General features: G+C 38.7%; 1 protein-coding gene across 4 annotated transcripts in view; it reads left to right on the top strand.

The window, feature by feature from the left end:
* The first annotated feature begins 608 nt into the window (after positions 1–608).
* The window catches only part of RBBP6 (RB binding protein 6, ubiquitin ligase), a 31,568-nt gene continuing 8,861 nt past the window's right edge, over positions 609–23,315 (top strand). For 2 of the 4 annotated variants that reach the window (XM_035563420.2, XM_035563418.2), the window contains exons 1-11: positions 609–865; positions 8,310–8,409; positions 11,085–11,121; positions 15,979–16,023; positions 18,438–18,526; positions 18,647–18,743; positions 19,591–19,730; positions 20,332–20,504; positions 21,238–21,341; positions 21,708–22,045; positions 23,162–23,255. In XM_035563420.2, the coding sequence (XP_035419313.1) occupies positions 700–865; positions 8,310–8,409; positions 11,085–11,121; positions 15,979–16,023; positions 18,438–18,526; positions 18,647–18,743; positions 19,591–19,730; positions 20,332–20,504; positions 21,238–21,341; positions 21,708–22,045; positions 23,162–23,255 (1,383 nt within the window). In that variant the 5' untranslated portion in view covers positions 609–699. Of the gene's footprint in view, positions 866–8,309; positions 8,410–10,375; positions 10,415–11,084; positions 11,122–15,978; positions 16,024–18,437; positions 18,527–18,646; positions 18,744–19,590; positions 19,731–20,331; positions 20,505–21,237; positions 21,342–21,707; positions 22,046–23,161; positions 23,256–23,315 lie in introns of all 4 variants that reach the window. The other 2 variants (XM_035563419.2, XM_035563417.2) reach the window with 2 other exon arrangements.

The raw sequence follows: 23,315 nt of genomic DNA, 5'->3' as shown, positions 1-23,315 counted from the left end.
GACACGGGAGCTGACGCCATCGCACACCGTCCCCCCCGGCCGCCAACGGCCGCTCCGCTGGGGGGCGCGCGCAGCCCTTCGGGGAGGGCGTGGCGGCGCCGCCCACGTGACGCGGGCCGCGCGGCCGCTTTGTCATACTGCGCTGCGTCACGTGGGGTGGGCGCGGCGTGCCGTTGCGCACGCGCAGTGCGGCGCCCGCGGCGGCCCGTGCGGTTGGCGGCCGGGAAACCCCTCGGAGGAGCGCCGAGGCGGGGGCGCCGCAGCCGCCATAGCGACCGGGCCGGGCCGGGCCGGGCCGGGCCGGGGGGCGCCGCCGCGAGGGGCCGGGAGCGGAGCGGAGCGGGACCGGGCCGAGCCGAGCGGCCGGGAGGAGCCGGGGGCGCGTCGCCGCCGCCGCGGCCCAGCTCGATCGCGAGGGCCGGAGTCGTCGCGGGGCGGGGGCGGGGGCCGGGGCCTGGCGGCGCCGCCGCCGCCATGGAGCGCTGAGGCCTCCGCCCGCCCAGCCCGGCCCAGGCCGCGCGGCCTGCCCATGGCGGAGCGGCGCGGCCCCTGAGCGCCGCCCGAGCCCAGCCTCCGCCGGCCGCCGCCGGCCCGCGCTGCCCTGCCCCGCGCTGCCCTGCCCCGCCTGGCCGCGGGGCCGCACCCGGCGCCGAGGCCGTGCCGCCGCCGTCCCGCAGCGGGCGCCGCCCGGCCCCAGCCATGTCGTGCGTGCACTACAAGTTCTCGTCCAAGCTCAACTATGACACGGTCACCTTCGACGGCCTCCACATCTCCCTGTGCGACCTCAAGCGCCAGATCATGGCCCGCGAGAAGCTGAAGGCGGCCGACTGCGACCTGCAGATCACCAACGCCCAGACCAAAGAAGGTGCGTGGGGCGCCGCGGCGCGGCTCGGCCCGGCACGGGGCTCGGCCCGGGGCCCGGCTGGCTCCTCGCGGCGCCGGGCGGGGGCCGGGGGGCGAGCGGAGCGCGGCGGGGCCCAGCTCGGCAGCCGCGGCCTGGATGGAGGCCGCAGCCCCGACGGCTCCGTGCTGGGCGAGGCGCGGGGGGACGCGCGGCTGGGGCGCCCGCGTAGCGCCCGAACAAGTTTTGGGGGCTTGGGGTCCTTCGAACTCTTCCAGCTCAAACGGTAAGGGAACGCGGGAGGGCAACTGCTCGTGGCAAATTTGCCAGGTTTATTTGAAAATCGATGGAGAAAGCTGAAAGCGATAGGAATAGGACAGATGGGTAATGTATTTGAAGAAAAAAAAGTGGGTTTGGTGACTTCCATATACTCCACCATATTGGAAAATCAGCTTTGTGGCTGTTGTGGAAACGGCTCGCTCCCAGTGTCTTCTGTTAAGAGTGTATCTGTGACCATCAGCTTCACAGACCCTTTAAAACCACTTCACCCACAAGCGTTCTCAGTATGTAAACTATACTTTGGAATTTCCTGTTAACGCAACCTGTTTTTTCACCGAAGACATTGTCATTCAAGTGCTATTGAGCATGGTGTCATCATTCACTTGTAACTTTTTTTTTTCCTGGTTCCACGTACTAACCATGTTAGGACGCTGGTGAAGGGTGATGGCACAGCACTTACAGAGAGCATAATAAGAAATTCTTGGAAATGTCATAAATTCTAATATGGTGCTCAATTGTCAGTGATGATAAAGCTTTTATGTTGCCTAGTATGATACTTTAGTTTATAGCGGTGATCTGCCATCTTGATAAGTTTGGATGCGATTAAAGACTTTGGGATGTCACTTTTCAGAAATAAAAAGAATTCTGAAGTGTTTTCATTTCTCATACAGTAAACTCTTTTTTTCCTGTTCACCTTGTGGTTCTGTGACATTTTTACAGCAATCTTTTCTTTAAAATGTGTACTAGTTTTTTTCCTTCTCCTGTTTCACAGAGTAAAATTCAAATTGGGTAATATGTCTGTACACTGCAGTAACTGTAACTTCAACCCTAGCCTTTAAAATGATTGGACTTAAAGCTCGCTGATTGTCTACAAATATTAAAAAATATATGTTCTCAGGAGGATGTCTGTAAAGGGACTTAACAGCACAATGTTCAGGGGCTGCTGATGGATTTTGTTGTGTTGCATGACACATAGGTAGATACATTTCAGAAGTCTTGATTTTATTTTTTTATAGTAGTATTGAATAAAATTGTCAGAACCTTTTGAAAAATGTTTAATTTGTTTTAAGGGCTTTGCTACAGGAGGGTCTCTAAACTTTGTCCGCGGTCGCTAATGTATTGTAAGTTTCACAAATACTAGCGGGCTGATTGGCCAGCTGTCTGAAGTCTCAGTTGTAATAGCTGTAATAAACAGCCTTAAAACCAGAAAGTTGGATGGTAACACTGTGATGGAGCCCAATTACTGCTGGGGGGGTGGGGGGGTGCGAAGCCTGTTTAAAAAAAGTTTGTTTTCAAAGCCTTGTTCTCATGCATGCCAGAATCCGGGGAAGAAAAAGTATCTGCCTCAGTAGGTTACAATGTTAAGTGCAGTGTTGCCTAAAGATGGAGTTAAAGCATCTCTCTTAAAGAGCATCACTCATTTCAAGGCAGTAAGATCCTCTTCTAGGTACCTTGTGTTGCTCTTAGACCGTTGTGATTTATTTTTTTTTTTAAATAAATTCTAAACTTGGTGTATTAGCAGCACAGATACTTACTGAAGTTCTTGTAAGGGTGATTTCCACTTTAAAAAAAGAAAAAGGAAGTTGAAAATTTCATTTCTTACTAATTGGATGTAGATATTTAAACGCGTTGTTCAAAGATAAAGGAAAAATTAAATTAGGACTTCTGCCTAAATGACATGTCTGGAATTCTTAAATATGGGTGTAAAGCACTGGTTTCTTACAACTTCTGTCTGTGTAGGAGTTCTGAGATGTTAAAATGATATTGGAGAGAACAAAGTGAAGCTTACGAATGGTCTACTTGTTCAGGTGTGTCAGAATACTCTGACCTTTCAAAATGCAGTAACTGTCACTCTCATAAGGGAATTCTAGTAATCAAAGGAATGCTAGTATAAGCTGAAAGTAAATAGGAACTTAAATATCAGTGGAAAAAATATGACCTGATGAACTCTTTCAGAGGCTGGGAAGGCAAAAAGGATGGTGGGGACCCATTTCAAAAAAAAAAAAAAGGCCTGTTCTCAAGAATGAGTATTTAAACGTGACTCCTCTTCGTTTGATCTGAATTTGATTACCGTCTTTCACAATAGATATTCTCACAACATCCGCATTTTTTGTGGAAAAACTGCAAACTTTAGAACTCTTGTTTCTTGAACAGGCTTTTTCTGCCCTAAAGCATTCTGACTCAAAAACACTTGGAGAAGGTATAAGGAAAGCATTTCTATCTGGCAGAATAAATTTAAAAAATGATTAACTCTGAACTGGTCGTGGTGAGATGAATAGTTTTAAGGAAGAATAGTGTTTTTAAAAGACACTCTTGAACCCGGGACTTTCATGAGTTCATTGTTGCAGCCTGCACTTGACAGCTTTAGTAATGCCCGATGTGATGTCTTAAAACTCATGCTAACTCCAAAATCACTTGGTCTCGCTGCTGAGGTGTCTACTGAAAGGTCAACAATATGCAAATTTAGCACATTAGATAAGACATTTAAGCAATTTTTAAACCTCGTCCTTCACCGTACAAGTTTACATTGCAGTGCTAGTATCAGGGATTGCTTTGGTTACACCTCAGTGCAATTAATTCTTGGGCTGCCACGCAGTGTTATTATGCAGAGCCTTCAGAAAAGATGTGGAGTTCCCGGTTTCCCTGCTGAAGCTGAGTGTAAGTCATGTACCTGTTCAAAAGCTGTTGTGGAGCTCGGGTGCAGTGCCGGTCTGGGAGTCAGCTGCTTGAACTCTGTCACCAGCAGGTTTGGGATCCATCCTCCTTGGGAGTGTGGAGTCAGCTAGATTATTGTCCCTTTGCCCAGCGCTTAAGGCAGGCTCAGTTTGGTCGATCTTCACCTTGTCTCCGGCATTGCTTCCGCTTCCACCAGTCACAGGCTGAAGTGGCACGTGATGCCACTAAGGCATTAAGGCTTCAGACAGTCAGTGTGGTCAGATTAATGACTCAAAGTTTGTTAGATTTGTCAGCTCTTCCTTTCAAGACCATGATGACACAAACGAAAGATCTGTGAGCCATTTGGGCAACTGAACTAGCTAATTCAGGAAACGATGGTGTGCCAGTGGTAGCTGAGATCGTGGATACCTATGTTGGTGGAAGCTAAAAACCTAGAAATAGTAGTCCGCCCCATCAGTAAGGGTGTTCTGAGGCAGTGCTTTCAGTGCCAGCTGCAGAGCTCATTTTGCTTGCTGCAAAGTGTGCAAATGAGCATTGATAAGAACAGAGTTAAAATACGTTCCCTCATCTCATTTTTTAAGTGCTAGGGAGAAAAGGCGTTCTTGGGAGTTGCACTGTTTTCTGGTAGAGACGATCTTGAATGTTGCTGGTGGTCGTCATCTTTTACTCTTCAAATCCTTCCACCGATAGTATATTGTCTCACTATTAAGCAAAGCTTAGATGCCTAGCAAAGGTGGTTTCACCTACAGGGTTGCTCTCTAATGATGTTTTTGAAGAGCACGTGTACTTTATCCAGGTGAAAATACTTCTCTACGTAGTGCTCAAAAGATGCTCTCTGCAGTCCTGCCAGACTCAACATGGTGGATTAAAACAGGCCATAAAACCCAGAACGAACTTTTTAGAGTAACTCGTTCATAGTATACATTTGATGCAAATTAGTAAAAATATCAGATTTTCAGGTTTTTATACTATTTTTGCAGGAAGGTCGCAGACATGCAGGTTTTGAATTGAGATTTCTACATAGGTATGAGGCAGCAAATCAGTTTTTTTTTTTAACTTGTTTGCCTCCATTCCTTGAAACTTTTCTTTCCCTTGTCTCTTTCAAGTATACTATCTTCTTATAAAAGATACAGCAGTTTTTACACTGTTACGCCTGTTCTGCTTAATGTAACATCCATTTTTTCCTTCGTTTTTGCAAGCTTTCTGTGCTAATCGAATCCATATTTTTAATCACAGGTCAGGCTGACGAAAGCCCAGTAGCCAGTTACTGGCTGGCACCATCAGTAGAACAAGTTTTGTACCGTAAGGGAATAGCAATCAACAGAACGGTCACCTCCTGCTTTGCCGAACGCTTCTGCTCGAGCTCTGCTTGGACAAGTGTGAAAAGTGGCCTTGTTGAGTGTGATCTCACCGCTCGTTTTGCAGATGTCCCGTCACGTGGGGGGGCAGGGTCTGCAGAGTGACACTATTTTGCAGATCCTGGGAGTTGCCAAGTCCCTGCTAGGGGATATTGCTGCCCATGGGGAACAAGCTTCTGCTGGGGGATGCCAGTTCAGTCTTAGAGCTGTTAGACTAAGCTGGCCTCTGTTAAATTCAAATTAGGCAAACAAGTTTCCAGAGACTTCGAGAATAGCTCTTCAGCTTTAGCCCTCGTCCGATTTTAAAAGAAATTAAGTTTTTGCTTTGCGTTGTTTTACTTCACTTTTATTAAAATTTCATCACCAAAACGCATTCAAATAGTTAAGACAAAGGAAAAATAAAGGTACTAAAGCCAACTGGAATGGGGTCCTCTCACAGAAGTAACTCAGCTACTCACTCTCCTGGATGTGATCACTCTTCCACAAATTCTCTGTCACAAGCAAATTGGATAATTTTAATTACTAAATACCAATAAGTGTCCTATACAAATGAAGTCTTTCCTTCATGAGGAATTATTGCTCTTCTGTTGATCAGTTTAAATATGTAATAAAAGCACAGATGAACATTTAAAGTAAATTCATTCTTACATCATTTTGTTCCTGGCTGGCTGGAGCTTTCTTCAATGCACACTTAACATACAGACTGAAAGCGAGGAAATTTATGTATGCACACGAGGATAGCTTATTCAGAAGGCAAATGTTAATGCATCTCTTCTAAGGGTCAATAGATTTTCACAAAATACTAAAAGAGCACTTCTTCATCTGTACCATAGATGTTTTATGCTTGTTTGAATTGGCCTGTCTGCAAGCTTGTTTAATTTGTGGATAAATCCCTTGGCTATAGGAGACAATAGTTTACAGTCAGAGCAGACTTATAGTGGGAACAGAAATGAAGCATATTTTCACTGTTAAGGAAGAACAGACATTTTAAAAAATGCACAAGTTTTCTAATAAAAGCATAAGTTCTCAAAGGAAAAATGTGTCTTTTTGGAATAGTTATGGCTGTCATAATCTGGTATGAAAGTGCAAAAATTTTACTGTTTTTTACTTGTGAGCCTGGGAATGGTGGATAAAAACTTCAAAAACAGCTCCTCATAATATTCCTTGTCTATAGATGTGTCATGCACAAACAAAACAGTATCTTTCCTGTTTCTTTCAGCTGATGTCCAGGCAGATGCAGCTGGGCTAGTCAGCTGTTCTCATGTTTACAGTGTAGGAGAGGTGCCAGTTGTAACCTTCTGCAGAACTTCCAAATTCTGCATGTGGCACAGGCGTAGCAAACTCTGATGTTCTTGTGGAGCCGCTGTTGCTTATCCCAGAGCTCTGACGTCTCCATCCAGTGGCTTGTTCTCTAGACCAGCAACAATGCAGTACGTGACGTCATTCAGCGGGTAGAAACAGCTACTTTGGGAACTGCAGCTCACCAGATCTCTCAGTTGCTTATCTAGGTCTCAGTATTCCTTGAACGTCTCCAAAAAGTCCTATTTCAGGCCTTTCTTGACTGCTAGCTTTGTAATGGTTAGATTTTCCTTTTGAGAAGAGCTCTAGGAGTTGTTTCAGGATATATGACTTCTCAGGATATATGACTTGCTCCTGTTTGCATGGATTTCATTAGGAACTGTTTGCTCACACAGTTCTAAACTGCTGTGAAGTTCAGAGGAAGTCTGCTCTTTGGTTCCCTTGGGGAAGATCAGGAATTAGTTTCAGCTAAAAGATTTCTCAGTTTTCTGTAGAAGCATTTTGTCGTCTGGAAATAGAAGTAACATTTTGATTTCAGTGTTGAAATGATTCTCTGGTAGGTGTGTTTCAGTCTAAAGGAGACTTGTCTCTAGGAAAAACATTCTGAAAAATGGAGCATAAATTATGAAATATTCTTATTTTATGTTTGATCACTGGGAAAACCACCCTGACAGTGCGTGACTAGATACATGGTGTCTTTGATTTTCACACCAAGGTTCTGATTCGGTCTGCAAAGGTAAGGGCTTTTAGTATTTAAAACTGTAGGTAGGTTATAGGGATTGGCTGCTGATAGTGCTTCAAAAGGGGTATATCTGACTTGTATAAGTACAATAGAAAAGCCATTCTAATAGAGAGATCTGCGTGTTTCAAGCTCACTCGGTGTCTCGGGTAGTTGGGGGGCCATCCTATGTAAAAGGTCAAAAGGTTTTCTCCTTTTCAAAAGAGCAATATGATGTGAACCAAGGTAAAGCATGGATAGCTTCAGGCACGCTGTTTTCTAAAAGCTTTTTGAAATCTGCCTTTGTAAGCAATTTTGAGTTATTTTGCTCTGCAAAAAGTGACTGGAAAGATTTCGCCCCTTTGCAGTTAATTCTAGCCAGGTAATTAGCTTAAGAGGAGATGTACTACTTTCATTTGAGCCAATTCTGGCCTGTTTGTGAAAGCAAGCGAAAAAAAACCACGAAGATTGTGTGAGAAAGTTTCTAGCAATGCCAGTTTAGTTTCCACTTAAATTTAAAGCCCTGAGTAGCTGAAAAGCCTGGTGGCTGTTGATTAATTAAGCTCCAAGAAATGGACAGAGTTGGCAGGTTCTCTTCTCCTGTGTTCTGTCTCAACCACTAGCAGCAGAAGTGAATTGGGTTTAGTTATCAACTATGAAAGCAATGGCTGAAAGTTTTCAAGCTTTAGTTAAGTCCCTGTGCCATTACAGGGCAAGCTAATTGGGCTTAAGAATTTGGTTTATGATTGTGCTGTGGTTTCTTTTTCTCCAAAACTCTGCTGGTGTTACAGCCTAATAGAAGTAAAAGCAATTTAATCAAGAACAGGAAAGAACCTCATGCAGTAGCAGGGACTCCCCTTAAGAGACCTTTGAGACCGTTTTCCTGTTGGCATTCAGACTAGTTTAAAAAAAAAAAAAAACACAAAACCCATGATCTTGCTGCTTATATTTGATTATAAATGTAAAGACATTTTTAGAAGCAGACTGTTACTTCAAGACAATGAAAGTACATTGTTACATGTAAAATTCCACTTTTATATCTGTAAAAGGGTGCTCAGAAGTGCTGTCTAATTACATATTAATATGCATTCTTATTGCTAATCTTTTTCTGTGTTTGTGGTGTGTTTTTTTTTTTTAGAATACACAGACGATAATGCCCTGATTCCTAAGAACTCGTCAGTAATTGTTAGAAGAATCCCTATTGGAGGAGTTAAAGCTACCAGCAAAACATACGTTATGTAAGTATCCATAAAGCATTGCATTCTTTGTGAGGGTTTTCTTAACTTACTTTTTGATTGATCTTAGTTTGTGAGAGGCATTCAGATTGTATATTTCTTGTAAAAGGTGCTGTTAGTTTTTGTTGTAATGGAGTAGATTTTCATATATCTGTCCCAAAATAGGCTAATATTTTTAGACCTACTAGGGCATTGGGTTTGAACTCCAGCAGTGGTAACTTTTAACACCCATTCTATTGGCTTTTTAGGGGGGAGGTCATTTTCTGAGACCTGAGATCTGAATGGGTTTACATCCCGTTTCCTCTACAACAGGAGATCCCTTATTATATATATTGCTCTTCTTTATTTTACAGTTGACACAAATATGCATGGTGCTGTAAATTTATAACTTGTTCCCATCTCAGTAGAGTCTGCTTCTCAGTGTGTGACTTTCTTGCATTTTTGTTTTTGGGATGTGGCAGGTATTCTTATGGCCCAAACCTGCTATTTTTGCATACTAGCAATAGAGGAAGGAGCAAGGGTTGCCATTTGGTGAGCCATGCAAACAAGAAGTCTCATACATAAGTGAATTTTGTTAGCTTCCTAAAGACAGTGGTTGTTTAAGGCAAGGGAAAAAAAAAGAACAATGTCCTTAAGTTTATTGCCTTTTGTGTCTGTACTGTGAAGGCATAGCTAAAGCTTGCCTTACTGGAAACTCAGTAAGCGGTTCAGCATGCTACCGTTACTAGTTATCTTTCTGTTTCACCCGAAGCTGGTATCTGTGCTCCAGGTTTTCACCTGTATTCCTAGCATTCATGAAGAACAGAGAATCACATGTATTGATTAAAATTAGGCGTTCAAACGCATTCCTGACTACAGGATTAGTGCTGTCGTTCATTTATTTGTACAATCCAGTTCTGCATCAGCCACATTAGTATTGTTTGAATGGCTGTCTTTTCCAACCTCCTTAAAGATATGCCCCTCCACCGCAACTGGTAAATGTTATTGGTTTGTGGTTTTGCTATGCCTTTTTAATGTTGGTTCTCAATAAGTAAGGTGTACTGATGAGTTACGGTATGTCTCTAACAAACTGTCCAGCAGCATCCTGGTACCCATGAAGCATTTGCATGCAAAAAAGTTGAATTTGTATGGCTCTGCACATGAACTTAAGCACATTGCTGCTGTAAGTAGCTGTAGTGCTTTCAGGCTCTACCTAGCAATTCTAGACCCCATATTTTTGTACTTATAAGCATTGCCTTGTCTTAGGGCGTAATTTAAGTACGTATGCTTAGTGCCGTCTTGTCAGTGCATCCTCCATCTCTGGTTGGATGGCACCCTCTCCTGGTATTGTAATGCAGTTGTAAAATTAGAGGATAGATGCTGCTAGCATCAAAGATCAATTAAATACCTGTATGTGGGGATAAAGAATTGCACTGCTGTTCTAATGTTGAAAATTAACCAGGCAGATGAGCTTTGTCCCTAGCTGGAAATATTACAGAAACAAGTGATGGAGTAGTTAATGTTTAGGAATTATGAGTGTATGCTGCAACGGTGGAGAGGCCTCCAAAAATGTGTTAACTCCTCTTGTAGCATGTTCCTCAAGGTAAACATATGAAGAAACCATTGTGTGGTAATCTAAATATTTCCTTATACTTCCTCATCGTCAGGGAGTATGTGGCTCTAACTGTGAGCCTAGTGGTTTTCTAGCAGTGGCAGGAAACACGAGCCTTTCAATTTGTACATAAATTCCACAGCAGCCTTTAATTGCCTCTGCTCATGGGACACTTCGGATGATGTATGAATTGTTTGTTAACTATATTAGTGGTTGCATGCCTGATTCATAAGTAGCATGCAGATACAGATCAATCAGTATGTGGAATCTCGGCAAGTTTTCAAATGTACTAAAGAAATAGTTCCTAAAATATTGTAGCATTTTCAAGATTATTTTAAAGCAAATTATGGCAATTAAGACCTTTTTTTTTTGTCACAGGACTCCTAAATCGCACAAAATCCTAGAAACTGCTTTCAGGTGACATTTCTACTACTATTTTTAGTCAATGTAGCATATGTAACACGTTTAATATTTTGGCACTTTCATGGCTAAATATAGTAGATATCTGAACACAGTGCTTGGGCTTCCACAAAGAAACACAGCTCTAAAGACTATGCTGCTGTCATTTTTATTTTATTCCTTCCTTCATCAGATGACTGTTTTTTTGTTTTGTTTTGTTTTCCCACTTGAATAAACTTGTACTTCAGAGTGTCTAGACTATCACTGTTCTTTCTTAGAAATTAAAGTATTGTATCTGGTACCTAATTGTAATGCTAAGGATATACAGATTGGCTAAAGCTAGCTTCATGCTTAGAACATTGATTAAGAACACAAAACTGTAGTACAGACTTCGTATTTTTGCTCCTGATACAGCAGAGACAAAATACCTGAGGACTTGTGCTTGCACTGTTGTGTTCTGTATCTGTAAATCTTAAAATAATATTTAACAAAGTAGAAATGAGATTGTTTTTAGTTGCACTGAATGTACCGAGGGAGAACAGTTTATGTATGTGAATAAATTTCTACATTCATTAGACTACCAGAACATAATGTTTCGATGCTCAGGTTTTATAACCTGTTTTCACTGCTGTATGTTGGATACAAGTGCTTTCTATTAAATTCTGATCACCTTTATTTCTTCTTTTAGAAGTCGAACTGAACCAGTGAGTGGAACATCAAAAGCAGTATGTAAAAACACAATCTCACACTTTTTTCTACACACTGCACTTAATTATAAACAATGTAGCCTTGCATTAATTTTCCAAGTATTAACTTAATATATTTTCAGCAAAACATAGTATATGTTGTAAATACAATGTATTTGATTCAGCATAGTAAAAACTGAGTAATGCCATCATTTGCACAGTTCTAATGTGAATTTTGGTATTTGTGCCTAGTAATGCATTGTATTTCATATTGAATATGCTAGAATATTTCCTGTATGACTTTGTGTTGTACAGATACTGTATGATCATTTTTAGATCATGTAGGTTTGAGGTTTGCACAATTGAACATGGTGCCATGTTCTACATCTGTCTGTCTATAGCTAGTAATATGTATGTTTGTATAGGTTGTTGTGTGCTTTTTGTTTCTTGCAATAAAAATGTTTGGAGTGTATTTTTTGCCATTTTCACATTGTATCACTTAGCTTTTGTTTTTAAATACTTTTTTGCCTAATGGTTTTTGAAAATGTTATCAAAAACCACTGAGAAACCATTATTGTTAAACTCGGTATTGTTTCTTATTTCTGACTTGGGGGTTCAAACAAATACCAAAACCAGCATATCCCATACAATTTCTGAGGACATTTCTGTGCAGCTAAATAATTCCTTTTTGTGTCCTTAAATACTCAAGTATTTATTCCTAAAACTGAAATTGAAGTGATATTGTTTGGGCCCCTCAGAGTACATAAATGTCTTGAAAAGATGTGAAGACATGAATTTAAATATCATTGCTACACAAAGTGGTATTCTAAAGTTCTGTGTTTGGTCTTTTGCTTTATCTAATAAAACAGTTTAGTTTAATAGTTTGACTGCAAGCGGAAATATCTAAAACCTGGTATAAAAATTTTGGCACAAGGTTAGAGCCTGGTGCATTTGTGGATAAAGTCCATGTCATCTTTCTTAACTTTCATCTGCAGTATATTTTTGGATCTGGGTGGCTTCAGGGTTGGATGCTGCTTTAATTTCCCAAAGGTTAAGCCTCCCTTTAGTATACCACCATTTTGAATTTCCATTTGGAAAAGGGGGCAGCATTTTTCTTCAGGCTTGAAAACACGCTGTTACTCTGCTGCTAAAATATAGATAAGTACATGAGGAAATACTTGATTGGTAATGGTCTTAGATACTGATTTGCCACTTGGGTCAAATATTATGTATAACTACGGATTTCAAAATAGTTCTTACAGTATAAAAATTACTACTCGGTGTTTTTTATTTTTCATCTTTATTTTAAGTATAACTGCTTTTTTCTTCACTAGAATGGTGTGAGGCATTACACTAACCCTGGATCATTGGATCTGATCACTCATTAAGCTGTTAGGATAACTTAATCTAGAAATTCATGAACTCTGTGTCTGCGTTCTGTGAAGAATGCAGCCTCTGGTTCCCATGGAGTGGTGTGCAATCAACCTCAGATGAAAACCTTTTTAAATGTAGGTCTGAAAAGACTTAAATCTGAATCTGACATCCGTAATTCTATCACCGATTGGTTCGAATTCCTTTTTCGACATGAATGCCTCCCGTTGTGAGTTCAAGTTAGTTTAACTGGCCCAGTGACCCTAGTAGTTAATGTAATGCATTTGTGTAAACCACGTTTATAGTATTTGATCTAATTCAGATGGGTTTTTATTTCTTGAAAACAGTTATTTTCCTTTTTGTTTACTAGCATGTGTATAAACACAAATCACATGTTCATAAATAAAGTTAACATTCTTTTAGCCTTGTGTGTTCCCTGGCATGTCTGTATTACATTTTTAAGTAGCATCTGACCATAAGCTAACATAGACGTCTCAAAAAATAAAAAAGAAAGAAAGAAAAAAATGGGAAAAAGTATCTGGAGTGGTGGGGGGAAGACTTAGTGTTAGTTAGAACAGATTAAAGTAAATGGAAGAGAAAGCAAAAATATTCCCCTCTTGTTTGCTCTGACTACCTGATTTGGGCTGTGGGTAGGCATAGGGAGGGTGGAAACGTCCTTGGAACTCTCTCTTTACAAGTCTTACATATGGATGGAGATGGATGGGTACTTAGATATGAAAATTAAAGATTACTGTAAAAACACTGCAGTGTCAGGCACTTCTAGTGTCGGAAGCACAGTGAGATTTGCTTTTAAAGCCAGCTCAGATCTTGGCCTAAAGTTTTTGTTTGTTTTTAAATATATGTATTTCTGTATGTATTTCAAAGTAGAGACAGAATCTTAGTGTGGTAGGAATAAATTACTGGAAAGCTCACCAATTACTGTTAAACAGTAAAGCATAAGCAGCAAAGTTAAAGTGAGTAAGAAAAACAAAAAGGATGCACAAAAGCTTATGGCTTGAACATTTTTTCACTGTCTTGCTGTTTTATGTTAGCTGTTATTTTATGCTTCCAAATTTGTAGTGGTGTCATGCTGTTATTACAGCCAATCAAGGAAGTGGATCCTTTTTGTTTTAGCATTAGTATTTCAACAACTGCAAGCATCTCTGTTTATCCTTAGAGTCTGCATAAACACACAGTTGTGTCCCCTTGTTTCAGTGCCATTGAATGCAACTGCGATCCTTTCTGGCAGGATTTTCAGTTTAGCTAAGATCTCGGGTTTTAGGAAACCACTATAATTTGGATATACCACACTAGCAGCAAAACTAGCCTTTTCCCTATTTTCTGTCCCAGTTTCTGCTTGCCGTTTTTTAGCTTCTGTTTAGTCTTCTGTATGAAATGAGAGTTAATACATTTGGCTCTCAGTTCTGTTTTCTTTCTCTGATTCTTCTGCAGTATTATCTTAGGGCTGTGTACTAGATTCATGGAGATTTGTTTCTGCTTCACTAATTTGAGGGACTGGCAGGAGCTACTTCAATGGAAATGTAAAGATTAAAAAAAAAAAGAATGAAAAGAATGCAGGATTGTTGGAAGATGGCCATTGGGCACACTTACTCAATAGTGCATTGTCTGTCTGCTGCTTTTGGTACCAGTTTGGTAGAAATGAGTGCCATCATCTCCTTTAAGAAATTAGACTGTTGCCTGCAGGCTGAACAATATTGTTTCCTAATAAAATATAAACACTAATTAACATTTTATTAATCGTTTTGTTTCAGTAACTGGTCAATACTAGACTGTTTAATATCTCATTAGATTGCTAGGCTCCAATAGATAACTTCCCTAATATTTTAGTTGCCTCTGAAAACACACAAAATGGTAGCAGTTGTGCCTCCCTCGAGAGACCTCTTTTTTCCACATGTAAAGCTTCACAGTACTTAATCAGACATCCTTTTAAACATAACTAAGTACAAAATCTTCTGAAAAGAACGGAAGTTGAATCTTCTGGTAACAGTTGCAGTGGAAAAAAGGTCTCTTATTCCAGGTCTAGGTCTTTTCAAAGGGACAATTTAAAAATATGTTCAGTTAGTAATATAGTAATGTTCATGTGTTTTTCCAAACATATAGGGAAGGAATGATTAACTAAAACCAGTGCTTTACTGGAGTAAGGAAACATCTGCTGCGGGTCGATATTTTTTCCCCTACAGTCTGCTAAAGCTATTGCCTTGAGTTCTTCCACCATGTTAGGTAGTAGAGGACAAGAGTGTTGGGTTTTTGTTTTTTCAGGGAAGGGTTTTTAATCTTTTTTGATCAATTTTGTGATCTCTTGAGGAGAGCTGTTCAATTTACATTCTGAAATTTTATTCTACTTTTTTTTGAACAACTTATAATAAGCAGAATTTGGAATGTCTTTCTGATAGCGTTAACTGGTGTAAGCTTACTGCTGCCTGTGACATAATTCAATAATTCATAATACTGGAAAAGGAAAGGGAGTTACTGTTTTCAGTTGTGGAAAAACTACACTTCGGTGTTGGTTCTCAATAACCACAGCAGTCCATTGTTAACTAGTGGCCTTAAGAGCTCATTCCTGCAAGCTGTTCCTGTAGGTAGCTGAGAGTGAGGAGAGTGGTTGCAATAGGAAAAAAAATGACAGGATTATGTTCTGAATCCATCTTTCATTATCAATAATATGCTTTATGTTTCTTGCTCTTGTGCATTTAGTACTAGGCTGCTATCTGAAAACTATTTTTGGTCTGATAGCAAGGAGAATACTGAATACTCACACTTTCCAAACTAATTCATAGTATGTGGTCTAATAATAAATAATGCTAGAAATTAGTTTTCTCATTTTTTATAGACTATCATGGTAAACACCTTAATTTCAATGATTTAAGGAGGTTTGGGTTTTTATCTAGGCAAAGTGATGGGTTGTTTTTATGACTGATGTTTTGGATTGGTATTTTTATTAGGGTTTTGTGGGGTGTGGTGAGTTTGGCATTTTTAAACGATGTGAGGGGCAGAGTTCATGGTTCAGAGCTAATATGCCTGTGCTTTATTTTCACAGGCAGCTACTGTGTTCACAAAAACATAACCCTGTGCATTTAAAAATGATGAAACGTTACGCAATTGGTTTACAAATTACACTGAAAATAAGTTTCCTGTAGTGATGCTTCCTTCTCAAATATTTTTTTTGAAAAAATCTTTTTAGCAGAAAATTGACAGTTTCCTTACCCCTTTGACTTTTATGCAGCTGTGAGCATTTGACAAAATTCCCTCTGAGATACTCTTGAGCAATAAGTTGATCTCAGTTGGTTTGGTTGTTTTAGTTTCTTCTCGTTAACCGTATAGACACTCTTAAACTCTTGTAAGTCTGGACTTTGTTTTGAACAAATACAAATTACACTAGGTTAGAAGTGCCTCTTCCAGAGAGACACAGATGATATAGTGCAGACTTTCAGACTACAGTAGAGGTTAACTGTTGCTATGTTTTGATTGTAGAACTTGAATATGTGTTTAATTTTTTGTGAACAGATTGATGACTCTTCTGCATCTATTTCTCTGGCCCAGCTTACTAAGGTATATATATATATTCTTGTCAAATATTAAAAAAAAAAAAAAAGTGTTTGCTTCCTATTTTAAATCTTATATTGTGATCTATAGCTGGCTTACTGTTGTAATTTGAAAAAAAAAAACCACAACACTTTAATTTTTAATAAGTTAAAGTATTTATTTTAACTTTAAAATGTGTGTAAAATTTGATACTATCCTGTAAAGAGTAGTACCCAGTTTGGGAAGATTGAAGGGGAGTACCTTATCAGCCTCAACATAATGTTGCAGTATTATTCATCTTCAAGACACAAAGAAGAAGCACTTCAGAAGCTGTTTACCGTTTTTCATACGTTTCGTTAATTTTTCGTTGGAAACTAACACAATTTTTACAGAAGAATTTAATTGGCTGTAAGTTATGGACATTTCAGGGGGGTTTGCAACAGCCAAAATACAAACATTTCTGTAACATGGACAATTGCATGGTTTTTTTTGAATTTCTAGTCTTCATAGATATAGATCCATTCTTGAATGTTGCACAGTTTCATAAGTTGTAGAATATATAGTGGGCAACACGATCTAATTTGTTTGAACACAGACTGTAAATTGTGTAAATGTACCTAATTGTTTATAGGAATATACCAATGTGTATGTGTGGCATATTAGCACGTGACCTTCTGAAATTGTTGTAATGCCATGTTTTGATATGAAACTGCTTGCATTTTTTGCTCAATAATGTGTAACTTTGTCTGGGAAAGCACTAGTGATTGCACTTTGGAAAAGGCTTAGTTCTAGCCAATTAAACTACCAGTCTTTAAATTACAAAGATTAGAGAAGGCAGGGTCTAATGCAGAGTAGCTAGAGTTTGTTCTTCTGAAAAGAAAAGCTGGAGTTCATGTCCAAGAAAGAGAAGTCTTCCCACTGGTAAATTTTTCCCCTACCCACTGCAGAAATTAAATTGTATACATCTGTCCAAAAAAAAAAAAAAAAGGGAATGTAGCCACCTAAAGAAATTGGTCTCCATTAGTGCTGTCCCTAAACATGTCCTTGGTTCTGTGAACTCATGTCAAGTTTTATTCTAAACTGTGAGAAACTGTCCAAGCGGTGTGCACATTTAAGTTTTCAACAAAATCTGAACATTTTAGAACAACACAGGAACATAACGAAGCAGCTCAAAACTGTTACGTACCCTAACCTCTTCAGTGCAGACTGGCTTAGCCTGGAGGCAATGTGTTAACAGTTTCCTGTTTTATTACTACTATGTATTAAATGCCATATTTGAATTTTGGTCTATTCCTAATAATGTTTTGTGGGTTTTGGATGTGTTTTGTAAACCGTTTGGGTTCAAACAAATTAGTCAAGTATTTGTAAAAGTTTTCTGTAAATGTTCATGGAAACGGTTTCATAGATGTCGATCTGGATTATGTTAATGTTGAGAAAAACTGTGTATATGAAACAACCATTTAATAAAATGTTGAAACTAGTTGGTTGCTTTTGTGAATGAATGCATATAAAACCAAGAACATGAGTGGTTGATCTGAATGATAGGTGCTTGAAGGTTCAAATAATTTACAGTCACTCCCTTAGACCCTGCTTGTATCTGGACTAGTGTGTAAAAACATTTTAACAAATACTGCTTAAAAATCAGCTAGCTTCAATGATTAGAAAATACAGCTCTAGATAAGGTTTATATTACAATTTGTGTGTTAAAAGGACACAATCAACTTGAAAAAAAAACCTTCATTATTGCTTGTAGTTCAAGCACTTAGTATGAAGAATTGTGTTGGGAGGAACATGCAGCTTGGACTCTACAGTACGTTATGGTCAAATTTCTACTGAAAAGTCTTTTTTCTTGCTGGGGGTTTATAAAAGCTTGATTCCTTTTAATGCTTATGTGTTAGAAGCTGAATTTCAGCAAGCAGAAACAGCTTCGCAACAGCAAGTTGTGTGTCCTTGTAATGCTGCAAAATGTAAATAATAGTACTTGGCATCCGTGTTTCTGAATTGAATGTACCATGGATATCTTCTCCTTCAAATAGTCTGGAGCATAAAATTTGTTGAAAAATACTAGATATTGGTGGGGTTTTTTGTTGTTTTTGGGTTTTTGTTTGTTTGTTCTTACACATAGCTTCAGTCCACTTTGTATTGAAGAAAATTGGATTGGTTACACAAGTCTTTATGTAAGGTACAAACAGAGCCTAAGGTTTTGAGTGCCCAAGAATGCTCTCTTCAAGTAGGTTAACAGGCACATAAACATCATGTAATGGCATAAGGACTCCCCAGAACATCTTCAGGACAAATATATTTTATATAAGCAGCTGTTTCATGCAACCTCAGCTAGAGTTGTGCTGCTCTTTACAGGATTGGATGAGTGGTGTTGTCTTTGGCTGTGTGGACTTAAATGTGTTTCTAATGTGTGTGTCAAATAATTACCTGTTAAACAGACTGCCAATCTGGCTGAAGCCAATGCTTCCGAAGAAGATAAAATAAAAGCTATGATGTCACAGTCTGGCCATGAATATGATCCAATCAAGTAAGTGTTGCTGAAGTCAAATCTGTTCTTTGAAGATTGTGAAAAAATTGTAGAGTTGTTTGCTCTAAGGGGAGATACACGTGTACCTTTTTATTTTTTGTTTTTTCCAAACTTTTTTAGTTACATGAAGAAACCCTTGGGTCCACCTCCACCATCATATACTTGCTTTCGTTGTGGAAAACCTGGCCACTATATCAAGAACTGCCCAACAAATGGGGTAAGATTACAGTGGACTGCTGGTGTTACTTAGTTTTGTTTGTTTTGTTTTGTTTTTATTGTTTTTTAATTTAGTTACTTAAGTTACTTTAGTTACTTAAATACATCAACATTCATATTAAGAATCATTTTTCCTGAGGTGAGATACAGAGGTTGTAAGACAATATTACAAAGCCCTTGAAATGTAAAGAGAAAGCTGGAATTATAAACATAAAACTGCCTAATTTTCCTAGGTCATAGGCATTAAATATGTCCATAGATTTTTTTCTGTGTACTTTCATTCATATATTGATACTTTTCAGTTTAATTGGAATTTTTTCTTTAACTTTTAAATGACCATTAACATTTGTTAATACTTCGTATTACAAGAGGAGAGGATATTTCTCTTGACCCAATCTTTTGAAGATTTACATGTTTTAATTACGCTATCTCTGGTTAAGTATTCATGACAGTTAGCATTAGTCACTAAAGATAGGCATGAGGTATGAATTGAACCTTCATACATAGAGGTGAATTTAAGTTTCTTCAGTGACTGATTCAAAGCACTGAAATAAGCTTGCAGTCTGACTTGTACTATGAATGTTTCTGTCCTGATGTAAGTTAGGGGATGTTTAACCCCTAAGGAGCCAGAAGTTAAGCCACATGAATATCTATTCAGTTCAAAATGACGCTAAACCTTTGAAACATCCTGGCTGTATTCGTTTATGAAAATAAATATTTTAACCATGCAGTCCTCATGTTAGAGAAAAGGAGAGGATTAAAGGATTTTGCCGCTTAGAGTAGTCATTGAAATGTCATTTAAGTGAGACTTTTAGGATGAAATATGTCTGAATTTCTTTTCTTAACAGGACAAAAATTTTGAGTCTGTTCCCAGGATTAAAAAGAGCACAGGAATTCCCAGAAGTTTCATGATGGAAGTGAAAGATCCTAACACAAAGGGTGCTATGCTAACAAACACTGGAAAATATGCAATACCAACAATTGATGCGTAAGTATGGAATTTATCAGGTGGACCAAAATGTTTCCTCCCCCTTTGACTGTCAGGTCTCACATGTGAAACAGTGTTTTTGCTGTTGGTATAAGCTAAGGACATCCTACTGTGCTGAGGACAGCAGTTGCTTCTATTCCAGTTTTAGAAGAGTTTGGTAGTACTTCTGTTTTCTGTTGTTTTCTGAATCTCCTTTTGTAGAAGCTGCAAGGTCGATGACTTCAATTTAGAAAAGTGTCATTTCTTGGAGATTAAATTTATCCTGACCCTACAACTTAGATTTTACCCTCTGGCACAGAAGGGATTCATTTCACAGAATTTCCAGCTGTCAGTTGTTTTTCTGGTCTAGGCTGATTTCTCACCTCAGTTGAGCTAATGCATGGGAGAGTTCTCCAGAAAGGATAGATAGACACTCCCTCTTCTAGTGTTGTGACTGTAGAAAAGTATTTTGAATTAAACGCCTATGTTTTTAAAAGGCTGATAGTAAAATTCTTTGATAAAGTCCAAAGCTTGGAAAAGTTGTCTTCAAATTCTTCAAATTTCTTCGATTTCTTCAAAATTTCTTCATCTTCAAATTATTTTATTTTTCCTCTCCCCCCAGGGAAGCTTATGCTATAGGAAAGAAAGAGAAGCCTCCTTTCTTGCCAGAGGATCCATCCTCCTCCTCTGAAGAAGATGATCCTATTCCAGATGAGTTGTTGTGTCTGATTTGTAAAGATATAATGACAGATGCGGTTGTTATTCCCTGCTGTGGAAACAGTTACTGTGATGAATGTAAGTATTACTCCCACGTTTGTTAATTCAGATCATCAAACCTGAAAGCAAAAATAGGAGCTAACGAGATTAGTTTTGTTACTAGCTCTATTTAATGCTTAAGAATAGCCCGAATAAGAAAGGACTTCTCTGGTATAAAAGGAAAAAAAAAAAAAAGCAGGCTTTTTTCCTCTTTTTAAGTATCTAGTTAAATCCTTTCTACATGCAGAAAGAGGAGTATGAGAAGTGTACAAAATTGTGCAGGTGATTACGGTGTTAGATAGTGAATGCATTTACTTTGTCTCCAGACTTTTCTCTCATTAAATAAAATGTTACTATTATATAGCCAACTCTGACTACTGTGGACTTCAACTCCGTCTTACCGTGGATTGCAACAATTGGGTAGTTAGATATTTAACCTTCTAGGGAGAGTTCGTTAAAACCTTTAGAACCTAAACTTTTTTTAGAAATGTTTTATTTGTTAACCTTATGGTTGGTTGACTGGTAGTGGGAAAAAGGACTAATCAAAATGGCAAGAAGCAGTCTACTCTGTAGCTTCAAATGTTATAGTAATGAAATATCAAAACTGTATAGTTATTTGCTGCATATACTATTGAACATTTACAGCTTTATGATCTCAATTCAAGACCATATTCACTCACTAATCACGCACGTGGTTTTATAATTGATTAGAGCCCACAAAATTTTCTTAGTTTGTCTAAAAAATTATGTTGATGATTGTAATGATTCACAGGTATCAGAACAGCATTACTGGAATCTGAGGAACATACATGCCCAACATGTCATCAAACAGATGTGTCTCCTGATGCTTTAATTGCCAACAAGTTCTTACGCCAGGTAACATGATCACTTTTACGTACATTATTCATAAGAAAAGTCTATTTGTAAGAAAGAAAAGAAAAAGAAGAAGGGAAAGAAAATGCTAATTTAACTCTAAATTGAGTAAGGCTAAATTTACTTTTCAGATATATTATCCATTAATACAGAAGCTTACAGCTCCTTAGAGGCAGTCACGTAAATTCAGGTCAATATGTTATTTAACATGATTGCCTCACTTTTGGATTCAGTGTTAACACTGAAGTTAAGTATTTTAAATAAAAATACATTTACAAGAGTACACAAGTAATTTTACTCCTTGGAAAGTTTTTTTCATACATTTGCTGAATTTTTGTACGACTTTTGTAAATGTTTTTCCACGTATAGGCTGTGAACAACTTCAAAAATGAAACTGGCTACACCAAAAGACTCCGTAAGATTCAGCAGCAACAACAGCAGCAGCCACCACCACCACCACCTCCACCACCACTGATGAGACAAACAATAACACGCAACCTGCAGCCTCTAATGAGGCCAACAATTTCCAGACAGCAAGATCCACTAATGATTCCATTAGCTTCTCTGTCTTCTCATTCTGCTGCTTTGGCCCCTGGTCAGCCCGTGGCAGCTGCGCTGCCAGTAAATCCATCTTCTGTCATTGTCTCTGATCTTCCTCCAGCCGTGTCCCTGTCTCTCCGCGCTGAAAAGCCAGATGGACCTTTTCAGTAAGTAAATCTGTAGATCAACGCAAATGTAAATGAAGTCAAGATGCTGAAGTTAGATTCTTCCTCTCGAGCTTCTCAGTGATTTATGGATCATTAATGACAGTTCCAAATAGTTGCGGAAGTTCTGCTTTTTGTTTTTAGTTTGAATGAGGACACTTTGATAAGTTGGAAGTGTACTTTATTTAAGGACTTTCTCAGAATTGTTTCTTGTTTGATACCCTATCAGTCATTCAGTACAGGTTTACCTTGTAAGAGGAACATTTTTTTCCCTAGCAGCCCTTTATTTAAATGACAATCAGTTCCTAAAGTATTCATCTAGTTATCACGTCAAACCTTCTGGTTGAGTGTATTAATTTTCCTTTACTACTGAGGAGATGGTGTTTTCATGAAAAGTATACAAGTTCAGTTACAGGTAGAACTAACCGGGTGTTTTGACATTACTTTTTTCTAAAGTAGTTCTGTAATCATTTTTATGATAAGTCAGAATCATTATCAGTAATACAGATAACGTAGTCAGTGACACATGCAGATTTGGATAATAGCTCTTTAAAATGTTGTAAATTTAAAGTATTTACAAACATAAAAGTCTAAGTTTGCAACCCAAAGATGTTCAATGAAAATATATTGAAAATACTAACTACTATTTAGGGTTTATATCCTTTCAACTTTATGCCTTGAATATAAATAATTGCTCTGTCGAGAAGACTGTCAGGCTTAGCTGTACAGGAGGACAGCTTGAGGACAAAGAATCACAATTTAAAGGAACCTCGAAGGCAGCCTCTGAACTAGCACATAAACATATTTCCTAATAGAATTTTTGTTCTTGTATCTTCCAAAATGAGTTTCAGTGTGGGGGTTATACATACTCTAAGCCTTTCCTTTGCAACTAGCATAATAAAATAGTTTGCCGTTGAACTTCCTCTTTAAATACCAGTAGTCCAAACTGACTTTAGTACTTCATTTGGAATTGACCAACTTTATATTTGTAAATCTGATGAAGATTATTTTTTAGTTCATTTTTCAATTTACAGTAGTCAGCCTTTTCTTACCTTTGACTTTATATTTCAAGTAGCATTTCAAAATGGTGTATTTGGTTTGTTGGTTTTTTTTCTGTAGTGACGCAGATGCTGTTATACCTCCTGCTCTGATGACCGCCGCTGAACTTTCTAAATCTTCCCCTCTGTCAATCAGCAGTTTGTTGGAAGAAAAGGTAAATTTTATTTCAACAAATACAGTGATTCTTGTATTTTGTTAGAGCCTATTTCTAACA

Source organism: Cygnus atratus, chromosome 15 (assembly GCF_013377495.2).
Source record: "Cygnus atratus isolate AKBS03 ecotype Queensland, Australia chromosome 15, CAtr_DNAZoo_HiC_assembly, whole genome shotgun sequence".
Lineage (NCBI taxonomy): Eukaryota > Metazoa > Chordata > Aves > Anseriformes > Anatidae > Cygnus > Cygnus atratus.
This window is presented reverse-complemented; position numbering and strand designations above follow the sequence as displayed.